We start from the raw sequence: 13,742 nt of genomic DNA on the forward strand, positions 1-13,742 counted from the left end.
GTTTGTAATACTTGGAAGATGGGTTTAATACGGATGGGTGCACACTGGTCAATGTGGACACGGTGGGCCAAATGGCCGATTCCTACACTAGTTCTATCCTACACACTAGGGACAATTTACAGAAGCCAATTAAACCACAAACCTATACGTCTTTGAAATGTGGGAGGAAACCGGAGCACCTGAACAAAACCCACGCGGTCACAGGAAGGACATACAAATTCCGTACAGACAGCACCCGAGGTCAGGATCGAACCCAGGTCCCTGGCGTTGTGAGGCAGCAACTCTACCGCTGCGCCACTGTGCCGCCCTGAAACGTCCATTCCCTGCATGCCTAACCAAAAGCCTTTGAAAAATGGAACCATCATATCTACCTCCACCACCACCCCTGGCAGCGCATTCCAGGTCTCATAAATGCCACTCTGGCAATGGAGCCAAGACATTTTAAAGGCACGGACAAGTGCAAAGATAGGAAAGGTTTACAGGGATATGGGCCAAAAGCAGGAAGGTGGGAACCAGCGCAGATCGGGCATCCGGGTCAGCATGGGCAGGATGGGCTGAAGGGCCTGTTTGCCAGCTGTATGACTGACTATGACTTTGCACTCCAGCAGCAAGTCCATGGACAACCAAAGGCGTTGGCTGACGTGTCTGGTTCCCCTGGTGACAGACAGGCCGAGGCCCCGCCTCCCTCCATCAGCTGAGAGGCGGCCCGGCCCGGCCCGGCCCTGGGAAGAGGAGGCGGCGCCGCTGCCGCTCCCTCTCCCTCTCCCTCTCGACATGGGGCTCGACGAGGTGATGCAGACGGTGGGGCCGCGGCAGCTTTACCTGCTGTGCTTGCTGACCGTCTTGCAGGTGAGAGAGAGAGACAGAGAGAGAGAGAGAGAAGGAGAGATAATGAGAGGGGGGAGGGGAAGAGAATGAGGGGAGGGGAGGGGAGAGAATTGAGGGAGAAGGAAGGAGAGGGAGAAGGAAGGAGAGAGGGAGGTGGGAGAGAGAGAAGGAAGGAGAGAGAGGGGAGGGGAGAGAAGGGGGGAAGAGAAGGGGGGGAGAGAAGGGGGGGGGGGAGAGAGAAGGGGGGGGGAGGGGAGGGAGGGAGAGAGAGGAGGGAGGGAGAGAGGGAGGGAGAGAGAAGGGGGGGGGGGGGAGGGAAGGAGAGAGGGAGAGAGAGAAAGAAAAAGGAAGGAGAGAGGAAGGGAGGGAGTAATGGGGGAGCATTAAGGCCAGTGTGTGTGACTCAGTCACTTCTCCAGGCAATGAAGGTTCCTGACCGGGAGCACAGGGGTGGAGAGACCTACCATTCCAATCTTTTAATAGTTTGTGTCAGATTAACACATGGGACAAATCACTCTTGCAAGTTTAACTTTTAATACCCCCCCCCCCCCCCCCCCCCCCCAATACTACTGGTGTGTCAGTGCTGGTGGAATTTAATAATGGATGCAGATAGACTTTTGGAAGAACTGCCAAAATTTAATCGTGTGTCTGCCAGCTAAAATGAACCACTGTTTGATTCTAATCTAAGTTTGCATTTCGTCCCATATATTTGTTTACAAGTGAAACACTGCTTTATTCTAATTTCATCCTACAGTTTGCACCTTAATCACACGTGTGAATAGTTAATTTATATACCCATTATATACCCATTTAACAGTTAACGATTAATTTAACAGTTTGTATCATGTTTGCATTCCATGTATTTCCTTAAAACGAGAAACAATTTTATTCCAATCATAGTTTGCATACTATATTACATACATAATACCTTAATTTCATATATTTCTTTAAAACGAGACACTATTTTACTCTAATTGAATAGTTTACATTCTATATATACACATATTTCATTCTATATATTACCTTAAAATGAGACATTATTTCATTTTAGTTTAATAGTTTGCATCCTGTGTACATGAGAATATTTATTTCCAAATATCTGCTTAAAATGAGACACTATTTTATTTTAATCTAATAGTTTGTTCCGTATACACATAATATTTCATTCCATATTTTTCCTTAAAATGAGACTTCTTTAATCTAATCTAATTCTAATCACTTGTTTTATAAACAAGTGAAAATATTTCATTTCATACCCATGTTATATTTGCTTAAAAATGAGACTGCTTTATTCTAATCAAGAGTTAAGAATGTTTAATTGTCATTTCTACTAACAATGGGACAATGAAATTCTTATAAAGAAAACCTAACAGCTTGCATCTAGTATACATACACAATTGAATCCTTCATTACGTATGATATTTGCGAAAAATGTTAAATGAGATGTTAAATGCATTATCCAAATCTAATAGTTGCTTCATATCTGCATATGAAAATATTTAATTCCTTATTAAAAAAAGACTGCTAGAGTAACTCAACGGGTCAGGCAGTATCTCTGGAGAACATGGACAGGCAACGTCTCAAGTCGGCACTGATGGGGGGGGGTGGGGTGGGTGGGTGGGTGGGGGGGGTGAGGGGGAGGGGGGAGGGGGGAGAGAAAGCTGCTGTCCAAAGAAGGGTCCCAACCCATGATGTTGCCTGTGATAGCTTTCTCTTCTCTTCCCCTCCACCCCTACAAGGGTCCCAACCCAAAAAGTCAATGTTCTCCGGAGATGTTGCCTGATCAACTGTTACTCCAGCACTCTGTTTTTTTTTTTGTAAACCGGCATCTGCAGTTTCTTGTTTCTACATTTCATTCCTTGTATTTGCTTAAAATTGAGATTACTTTATTTTCATCTAACAGTTTTATATATATGTATATGTGTGTGTGCATATTGTATATGTGTATATATAATATACACACATTGTCTGAAGAGGGGGCTCGACCCGAGACGTCATCCATTCCTTCGCTCCAGAGATGCTTCCTGTCCCGCTGAGTTACTCCAGCATTTTGTGCCTATCTTCGGTTTAAACCAGCTTCTGCAGTTCCTTCCTATTACACATTGTATATGTATGTGTGTATATTGATATATGTATATGTATGTATATATTTGTGTACTCACTATACATGAATACAATCATACTGTCCACAGTGCACAGATAAAGAATAAAGGGAACAACATTTAGTGCAAGATATACCATTGAAGTCCAATAAAGTCCGATTAAGGATAGTTCAAAGAAACCATGAGGTGATGGGAGGAATGTATGCATATGTACTTGTGTGTGTTGGATTAGAATTAATATTTAATTCTTTACCCATGATGTGTTTGCATTGAAACATAACCCCTGAAAACGAGTGTGTTTAGTCAACAGGTGATTGAGCAGGCACATGGGAAGATTATCTCCATTTAGCCAAGGCATTGCAAGGGAAGAGGAAGGAGGTATTGTTAGAACAGTGTGTAACTAACTGGACCATAGCGTTATGCAGAGTTCTGGTCACCGCATTCTGGAAAATAAATGATTGCAGAGACAGTTGCCAAGACTTGAAAATTATACCAATGAGGATAGGTAGGATCAATAACTTGGGATGATTGATGGAAGGATTCGAGAGGAGGAATAATGTTTTATCCGTGAGGTGATGGAGATTTCAAACACTTCCTTTGGAATTGCAGTGAGACAGAAAACCCCATCACTGTAGGCGGGTGTGCAGGTGAGGAAACAAAAGTGCAAGGACTTTTGCACTAGATTGGAAGACTGAATTAATCCTTGACAATTTTCACATCAAACAGTGGTGTGATTTTTGCTGTGCTGATCTCTCGGTTAATTTGTTGAATGTGTGTTTGACATGGGTGACTGACACTGGCTAAGCTCATTCACTTGTATCTTTCTCTAGGTCTTTGTGGCTTCTCATGCTGTTTTCATGACCATAGTTGGAGCTGCATCTCCTTTCCACTGGGACTTTGGAAACCTTCCATCTGATCAAAGCCAGGATAACACCACAGCCAACGAGAGTCAGCAGTTTCGGCACTGGCTTAGAGTGACAAATAAGAGTGAAATTCACAGACATGTTCATTTTGATCCAGGTTTCTCATCTGTTATTACAGAGGTAGGCGATAGTTCTGGCGAACAGCACATTTTTGGACTTCCCCTAACTTCACAATTTGCAACTCTGTAATCCATTTTGTCTCGCATCTTGTGTGTGTTAATTTCTGGCTTTTGTCCAACCATCTGCCTATCAAACCTCCCCTCCCCCTCACCTGTGTTCACCTAAGACCTGCCACATTTTGTCCTGCCCCTACACTCTTCAAGCTTTCTTTCCCCACCCACCTCTGCAACTAGTCTGAAGAAGGGTCCTGATCCAAGGCATCACTTATCCTTCTTCAGTCTGAAGAAGGGTCTCGACCCGAAACGTCACCCATTCCTTCTCTCCCGAGATGCTGCCTGACCAGCTGAGTTACTTCAGCACTTCCTGTCCTTTTGTGTATTTTGGGTGAGGCAGCATAGTGCCACGGCGACAGAGTTGCTACTTTACAGGGACAGAGACTGGTTTGATCCTGATTACGGGTGCTGCCTATACGGAATTCGTACGTTCTCCCCATGACTGCTTCTGTTTTCTCCGGTTTCCTCCCATGTTCCAAAAACACACGGGTTCATAGGTTAATTGGCTTCTGTAAATTGTCCCCAATGTGTAGGGTAGAACTAATGTACAGGTGATCGATGGTTGCCGTTGGACTCGAAGGATCTGTTTCAAAGCTGTATCTCTAAACTATACATTTAAAAAACCTTGATAGAGGTAAATGAGTTGTGTCGAGAGTAGATGAGGAATTGGGATAACAGAGAACTAGTGTGAATAAAAAGATAGAAAACAGGAGTAGGTGGGAGCCAGCACTGCCATTTAATATGATCATGGCTGATCATTCAGAAACAGTACCCTGTTCCTGCTTTCTCCCAATATTCCTTGATTCCGTTAGCCCTAAGAGCTATATCTCTCTCATGAATACATCTAGTGAATTGGCCTCCACTGCTTCTGTGGCAGTGAATTCCACAGATTCACAACTCTCTGGCTGAAAAAGTTTATTCCTCATCTCAGTACTAAATGGCCTACCCCTTATTCTTAAACTGTGACCCCTGGATCTGGACTCTCCCAACATGGGGAACATTTTTCCTGCATCTAGCCTGTCCAATCCCAAGAATTTTACAGTATATGTTTCTATATGATCCCGTCTCATCCTTCTAAATTCCAGTGAATATAAGTCCAGTTGATCCATTCTTTCATCGTATGTCAGTCCCGCCATCCCGGGAATTAACTTGGTGAACCTACACTGCACTTCCTCAATAGCAAGAATGTCCTTCCTTAAATTAGGTGACCAAAACTGCACATAATACTCCAGGTGCGTTCTCACCAGGGCCCTGTACAACTGCAGTAGGACCTCCTTATTCCTATACTCAAATCCTCTCGCTATGAAGGCCAACATGCCATTAGCTTTCTTCACCGCCTACAGTACCTGCTTGTTTACTTTCAGTGACTGATGTACAAGGACACCTAGGTCTCGTTGTACCTCCCCTTTTCCTAATATGAAACCATTCAGATAATAATCTGCCGCCTTGTTCTTTTCACCAAAGTAGATAGCCTCACATTTATCCACATTATATGCATCTGCCCACTCACCCAACCTATCCAAGTCACCTTGCAGCCTCATAGCATCCTCCTCGCAGCTCACACTGCCACCCAGCTTTGTGTCACCCGCAAAATGGGAAATGTCTAAATCGTTAATATATATTGTAAATAAAGAGTCCCAGCACTGAACCTTGCTGCACCCCACTAGTCACTGCCCGCCATTCTGAAAGCGACCCGTTAATTCCTACTCTTTGCTTCCTGTCTACCAACCAGTTCTCTATCCATGTCAATACCCTACCCCCAATACCATGTGCTCTAATTTTGCACACTAATCTCTTGTGTGGAACCTTGTCAAAGACATTTTGAAAGTCCAGATACACCACATCCACTGTCTCTCCTTTACCCATTCTACTTGTTACATCCTCAAATAAATTCCAGAAGATTATTCAAGCATGATTTCCCCTTCATAAATCCATGCTGACTTTGACCGATCCTGTCACTGCTTTCCAAATGCGCTGCTATTACATGAGTGATCATTAGTCAGCGTGGACTCATTGGGCCGAAGGGTCTCTTTCCCTGCTGTATCTCAAAACTAAACCAGCTTCTACAGTTCTATGTTTCTACACTTTTGTATTTATTGACTACATACGGTGAATATGAGGGATAAACTGTTTTGGTGTCTGGTTTCTAATTGTACTGAAATGAGGCATGACACAGTCTCTTAAAACAAAATGGTATTTTGTCTTCCTGCCAAAAATAATTGCTACTATTGTGAACTTTAAAATTAAGTGTTTACTTACTTGGAATTAATTGCACTGTAATTTGAACTGCATCTCACTGCTACATTTGTTTAATTTGACAGTGGTTCCTCATTGGTGATGCCTCCTACAAAATCAACATGGCCAGTTCCATGTATTTCTTTGGCGTCTTGATCGGTGTTATCACTTTTGGACAAGTTTCGGATCGATTTGGGAGAAAGAAAGTTTATTTGACAGGTATGGTGGTAAACTTTGCAGGTGACATGTTTACAAACATCTTGGTCAGCATGGGAAGTTGGGCCAAAGGGCCTGTTTCCAGGAAGTATGATTCTATCAACAGAAATGCTTCCAAAGAATATTCAGAATTCAAAAAAGCGTTTGGGCAGGTACGTGGGTGGGAAACGGTTTTTAGGGATATGGGCCTAACGTGGGCAGGTGTGACTAGTATAGAGGGGGCATCTTGGCCAGCACAAGAAAGTTGGGCCGAAGGGCCTGTTTCCGTGCAGTATGACTGATTTTATGACGATTTGTTCAAAGAAGTCTAATTAGTTAACCAATTTTCCCTAGCTCTGTAGCTAATAGTTTTCTCCATAGCTAATAATTGTTGTGCTTCCAAATGAATTGTAAATGTAATGTATTTTCTCCCAGGTCTTGCTCTGGATATATTGTTTGGCATTGTGAGTGGAATTGCTCCGACATACCAGATTTTTTTGGCATCGCGTTTCTTTGTTGGTGTCAACAATGGAGGAATGTCGTTGGTGTCCTTCGTTCTGCTCCAGGAGTATGTGCCTGTTTCTTACTGGGCAATAACTGGTAAGATACCAACGCAACTTTTAAAAAAGTGATGGAAAAGAGAGGCACATGAACGCTGTACTGATAATTCACTTCTGTTTTTCTACCAATGTTCTTGTGGAACAGGAGTGGTTTAGCAGTACTCTATGCTTCCCGTTGTTAATTAAGTTGCCCTGACTGTTACGATTTAGATTACGAAAATAAAATTGGTCTAGAGAACCTATCTATGAAGATCCTTCCTCTTTCAAGCCTTCTTCATAAAACAGGGTAATGCCAAAATAAATAGCAGGGAAACAATTTGCTGTGCTCCAGTAACCTGTTCCTTTATCTTCCCTGAGGTGCAGACACACTGTTACAAGGTATCTCTTGCCCCTGGGTTTTCAGATTTCAGAATGGTCATCCCATAAACTATGGCGTAATCCCATTCTTCCACCTACCTCATTGGGGATGTAGGACTTTTTAGACTTTAGAGATACAGCGTGGAAACAGGCCTTTTGACCCACAGAGTCCGCGTCGACCAACAATCAGCCCGTACACTAGCACTATCCTACACACTAGGGGCGTTTTATAATTTTTTTACAAAAGCCAATTAACCTTCAAACCTGTACATCTTTGGGGTGTGGGAAGAAATTGGAGCACCCGGAGAAAATCCACGTGGTCATGAGAAGAACAGGCAAACTGTACTGACAGTTCCCGTAGTCAGGGTCGACCTCTGGCTCTGTAAGGCAGCAACTCTATTGCTGCGCCACCGTGCCGCCCTAAACTACAATCAGTCTGAAAAAGGTCCTGACCCAAAACATCATCTATCCATGTCCTCCAGAGATGTTGCCTGACCCGCTGAGTTACTCCAGCAGTGGTTTGTAAATTTCCCCGGTGTGGGACGAATAAAGGGATATTTTAGATTTAGAGATAGAGCGCAGAAATAGGCCCTTCGGCCCACCGGGTCCGCGCCGCCCAGCGATCCCCGCACATTAACACTATCCTACACCCACTAGGGACAATTTTTACATTTGCCCAGCCAATTAACCTACATACCTGTACGTCTTTGGAGTGGGAGGAAACCGAAGATCTCGGAGAAAACCCACGGGGAGAACGTACAAACTCCGTACAGACGGCGCCCATAGTCAGGATCGAACCTGAGTCTCTGGCGCTGTATAAATATATATATTTTTTTGTGAACAACTACATCTTTCCCTTATTTCAATCATTTGGGTTATGTTGGGACCGGGAATTGGATTGAAGAGTGCCTGTTCTCCGTGTTCCCCTGAAATATATCAGAAAATTATCTTTTGGGATTTTGTTTTGTGTTCCCGTTATTTTCGTTGTTACAGGGCCTGCATTAAATATAGAGGGAGTACCGAAGGGAGTAATTTGCATTCGTGAAACGTTGTATGACTTGAGATTATCAGATTTATAAAATCTTTTATAGCCAATGAAAGTCCAGTGCTATCATGCTCTGACATTTACCCAATATAGTGTTCAGTCTGGAGTAAGGCAAAGTGCAACTCTGGTTGATTTTAACATTATCTCATGCCTTCTCCTTACCCACCCTGTGACGGGCGGCACAGTGTTGCAGCGATTGAGTTGCTGCCTTACAGCGCCAGAGATCGGGTTTGATCCTGACTACGGGCTGTACGGAGTTTGTATGTTCTCCTCGTGAGTACGTTGTTTTTCCCCAGGTGCTCTGGTTTCCTCCCACACTCCAAAGGTTGTAGGTTACAGGTTTATAGGTTAATTAGCTTTGGTAAAAATTGTAAAGTGTCCCTAGCGTGTAGTGTGTGCTAGTGTAATGGGAATCGTTGGTCTGTGCGGAATCGGTGGGCTGAAGGGCCAGTTTCTACACTGTATCTTTAAACTAAACTAAAGCCTGTCATGTTGTGTCTCTTCTATTTAATATCTGAAACTAATGTGCCTAGAGTCTAAAGAACAACTGTCATTTACACTCAAGTTTGAATGAGAATGTTTAAATGATGCATTTAGAGCATTTGGGAATGTTTCAAATACAGCGTGGAAGCAGGACATTCGGCCCATCAAGTCCGTGCTGACTAGCGATCACCCCACACACTAGTTCTATCCTACACTCGGAGACCACTTGGCCTACAATCCCACACATATTTGGAATATGGGATGAAACTGGAGCACCCTGAGGAAACCCACAGAGATGCACTCTGTACAGACTGGACCCATAGTCATGATTGAACCCGGGTCTCTGGCGCCGCCGTAAGGCAGCAACTCTACCACTGCACCACTAAGCTGCCTTTGGTTTTTATATGAAATCCATTGTACAGAATTTAGGGGAGAAAATAGAAGTATTATCGTTGGAAAAGTTGCTCATAATTCTAGTACTTGCTGCCGTTTAAGAAATGTTAACTATAATTTTAACATGATTAAACTTGAAATGAATGTAGAATTTATAAATAACATATTTCCTCCTTTAGGTTCATTACAGAGCCTCTCGTTCGCTGTGGGGATATCTCTATATGCATTGGTTGGATACTTTATTCGATCCTGGCGGGTACTGGCTATTGTGGTCAATATTGAAGGAGTAATCATTCTGCTGCCATCTTTGTGAGTATGCTAGCTGGCATGGAGTCATACAGCACGGACACAGGCCCTTTGGCCCACTTGTCCATACTGACCACGATGCCCCGTCTAAGCTAGTCCCATTTTCACTAATGTGGCAGAAATATCCAACAAAAGCATAGTAATTAAATTGATTCACTGAAAGGCACAGCATGGAAACAGGCCCATCAGGCCACCAAGTCCACACCCACCACCAATCACCCATTCATACTAGTTCTATGTTATCCCATTTTTGCATCCACTCCCTACACACTAGGGGCGATATAACAGAGGCCAATTAACCTACAAACCCGCACATCTTTGGAATGTGGGAGGAAACCAGAATACCCGGAGGAAACCCACGTGGTCACAGGGAGAACGTGCAAACTCCGCAGGTCAGGATCAAATCCAGAGACACAACCTTCCTCCTTTGGTACGTGGATACGACAGGTTTAGAGGGATATGGACCAAACGCGGGCAGGTGGGACTAGTGTAACTTGGAAATCTTGGCTGGTGTGGGAAAGTTGGGCCGAAGGGCCTGTTTCCACACTGTATGACTCTATGAACAAATAAGTTCCTCTTCTTTTCTTTATATTTTCATGTAACATGTGCCACAGTGACACAGCAGGTAGAGCTGCTGCCTCACATCCCAGGGACCCGGGTTTGATCCTGACCTCGGGTGTTGATGCTTAATAAAGTAAAGTCCAGTTTTAGCACCATTCAGTAAAGTTTCCTTGGCTTCAGTGTGTCTGAATCTGTTAATTTTAAACACTTCCACCATGTTCCTCTTTGTTCTTGTCAATAGAAATGGGTAGTCCATCTTTTTTCCCCTTGGATTTGTGCATGGAAACAGGTCCTTCGGCCCACCGAGTCTACGCTAATCATCGATCACCCGTTCATACTAGTCTATCTTATGCCACTTTCTCATGTGATTCTTTGTATTTTGCTCCTGTTTTTCGAAGGATGAGGAGGGATCTTATTGAAATCTACCGGATAATGAAAGGCCTGGATAGAGTTGATGTGGAGAGGACATTTCCACTAGTGGGAGAGTCTAAGACTGAGGGCACAGCCTCAGAATAAAAGGTCGTACCTTTAGAAAATTGATGAGGAGGAATTTCTTTAGCCAGAGGGCGATGAATCGGTGGAATTCATTTCCAGAGACGACTGTGTCATTGGGTATTTTTATGGTGAAGATTGATAGGTTCTTGATTATTAAGGGTGTCAAAGGTTGCAGGGAGAAGGCAGGAGAATGGGGTTGAGAGGGAAATATAGATTTGCCGTGATCAAATGGCAGAGCAGACTTGATGGGCTGAATGGCCTAATTCTGTTTTTATGTGAACAGAGGGACCCAGCAGGAGGATGGGGGAAGTGCCAAGAATAAGGAGGGACCAACATGACTCTAATGGGAACTTTTCTAACTTTGTCAGTGCCAAAAACTTGGAGACGCTTTGTGTATGTAGGTACATGTGACAATAAAGTATCATTGAATGTCTAATGGTTATCTTGCCTGTTGATAAGTGTTTCCAACAGGGAGCAGCATGCTTGCATTTTCCAGCAACTAAACAGTTATATTTTTACAAAGATGTTGTATTTGTGATGGTAGATGTATCCCGGAATCTCCCCGATGGCTGTATGCTCAGGGACGATGGAGCGAAGCCGAGCAAATCCTTGAAAGCTTTGCTAAAAAGAATGGCCAGCAGAAGTCTATGGTGAGCCTCAAGCCAACGACTGCCCAAAACATTGGGGAAAAGGCTAATGTTCTTGATCTCTTCCGGCATCGAATTCTCTTGGAACGGACCCTGGTGTTAATGTTTGTGTGGTATGTCCTAAAATCTATTGCAGTATACTGCTTTGCTCCTTCAAATAGTCCCAATGTGCTTTCAAAGAAAGGCATTCACATATTATCAAGACAGACACAAAAACCTGGAGTTCTTTGATTATCGTTGCTTTCTGCATATCTTCCATTCATTTGTCCTAAGTACCATCTATATCTCTCGTTCCCCTTTCCCCTGACTCTCAGTCTGAAGAAGGGTCATCCCAAAACATCACCTATTCCTTTTCTCCAGAGATGCTGCATGACCTGCTGAGTTACTCCAGCTTTTTGTGTCTGTCACAGATTATCAAGACTGAGTTTAAATTCGGTTTGGATCTAGCTCGCTGTAATCCCATATTTTTCACTGTACTTTTCAGTGGCATTCAAAGATGACTGTAGTTTTATGATTAAGGGTGAACTCTTGTCGGTTTTTATCTTTGGCTTGAGATTTAACCCAATTCTCAATTTTTTCAGGTGGATAAATATAAAATTGCAAAAAATGAACTGAACATCCATTTTTCCCACAATCTGATACGATACAATAGAACTTTATCCTGCTCCCCCTTGCCGTTTCTCCCCCCCTCCCCCCCCCCATTACATTACACTTCCATCCCTTCCTCCAGCTTTACATTTCACTCTTCTCTTATCGGACACCCTTTTGTCTCCTTTTCATCTCTAGCCTTTGTCACTGTCTCCACCCATCTGACAATCAAACACCCCCATCATCTGTATCCACCTATCACTTTGTCCCATACCCACCACTTTTCCAGCTTTCTCCCCTCTACTGCAATCAGTCTGAAGAAGGATCCCGATGCAAAATGGCGACACAAGGCACCGCAGTTGCTGGTTTACAAAAAAGAGATACGGTGCTGATGCAACTCAGCGGGTGAGGCAGCATCTATGGCGAACGTGTCTAAAGAAGGGTCTTGTACCAAAACGTCACCTATCCATGTTCTCCAGAGATGCTACCTGACCCACTGAGTTACTCCAGCACTCTGAAACGTCACCTATCCATGTTCTCCAGAGATGCTGCCTGACCCACTGAGTTACTCCAGCACTTTGTTTTTTTAAATCAATTGAATCGTTCCTTCATTTGAATCATTTGGGTTATGTTGGGACTATGAATTGGATTAAAGATAGCCTCTTCTCTGTATTTCCCTAAAATTTGTCAGAAAATTAACTTTTGGGATTTTGTTTTGGATTCCCATTATTTTCATTGTAACAGTGACTGGATTAAATAGATCACAGAAACTAGTAATTTGTAGAACTTATTCTATGACCTAACAATTATAAAATCTTTTATAGCCTATGAAAGATGCCATTTAACACTTAATTTTTCTTTCATTTCATTATCACAAGGCTTGATACTGAAAAATAATTTTATATTCCATAAAATGTCATTCCCTTTATCAGTTTGTTTATTGTCACATTTATTGAAAAGAGCTACAGTGAAAAACTTTTTTTTAATGTGCTATCCAGTCAGCAGAAAGACTATACATGATTACAATCAAGTTGTCCACAGTGTACAGATATAGGGTAAAGGGAATAACGATTAGTGCAAAATAAAGTCCAGGTAATAATGTTTAGAGCAAGATTAAGTCCAGTAAAGTCCGATTAAAGATAGTCCGAGAGTCTCCAAGAGGTGGATGATAGGTCAGGGCCGCTCACTAGTTGGTGATAGGATTGTTCAGTTGCCTGATAGCAGCTGGGAAGAAAACATTGAACCTTCTGAATTAATATGAACTGGGGTTAGAAGGAGCGAATTGCACTCTTTTTTTCCCTCTCCAAAACAATTCTCCTGCTTTTTTTGTACATCTTTATAATGGTCCTCTAAAATGCCTACATGCTTCCTGTCATTTATATCTATCATCAAAACAAGTACCACAGTGAAAGATTAAAAAGAAATGTTGGGGGATCTCAGCAGGTCACATCTCCCAGCCTCAGTGACAAAAATAGCCTGACACACTGAGTTCCTCCAGCAGTTTTTGTTTTGTATTTTTTGCTTCAGATTCTAGCATCTGTAGTCTCTTGTATCTACAGAGGCAGATCAATCAGATCAGCATTCCCCATGCCAGATCTTTAAACAAGTGAAGGAAATTGTCCCACTTCCATGTAAGCCCTCTTGGCCTTGCACTTTTTTCACGTGTATCCAACTCACTTGTGGAAAAGTTGATTAGATGGTCCTTTCGTAAATGCAGCCCTTTGTAAATTGCACTTAGAAATCCAGCTATTTTGATTAGTTCAAGTTTCCTGTTATGAAATAGCGGGAGAATCAACTGGATCATTTTCCACGATGTATAGTGAGCAAATTGTATTGATAAAAGACACCTGC

General features: G+C 42.9%; 1 protein-coding gene across 2 annotated transcripts in view; it reads left to right on the forward strand.

The window, feature by feature from the left end:
• The first annotated feature begins 701 nt into the window (after positions 1-701).
• Positions 702-13,742, forward strand: part of LOC144598806 (solute carrier family 22 member 15-like) — a 29,562-nt gene continuing 16,521 nt past the window's right edge. For both annotated transcript variants that reach the window (XM_078409252.1, XM_078409253.1), the window contains exons 1-6: positions 702-849; positions 3,761-3,973; positions 6,348-6,480; positions 6,892-7,056; positions 9,474-9,603; positions 11,201-11,416. In XM_078409252.1, coding sequence (XP_078265378.1) covers positions 775-849; positions 3,761-3,973; positions 6,348-6,480; positions 6,892-7,056; positions 9,474-9,603; positions 11,201-11,416 — 932 coding nt within the window. In that variant the 5' untranslated portion in view covers positions 702-774. The remainder of the gene's footprint in view (positions 850-3,760; positions 3,974-6,347; positions 6,481-6,891; positions 7,057-9,473; positions 9,604-11,200; positions 11,417-13,742) is intronic.

Source organism: Rhinoraja longicauda, chromosome 12 (genome assembly GCF_053455715.1).
Source record: "Rhinoraja longicauda isolate Sanriku21f chromosome 12, sRhiLon1.1, whole genome shotgun sequence".
NCBI lineage: Eukaryota > Metazoa > Chordata > Chondrichthyes > Rajiformes > Arhynchobatidae > Rhinoraja > Rhinoraja longicauda.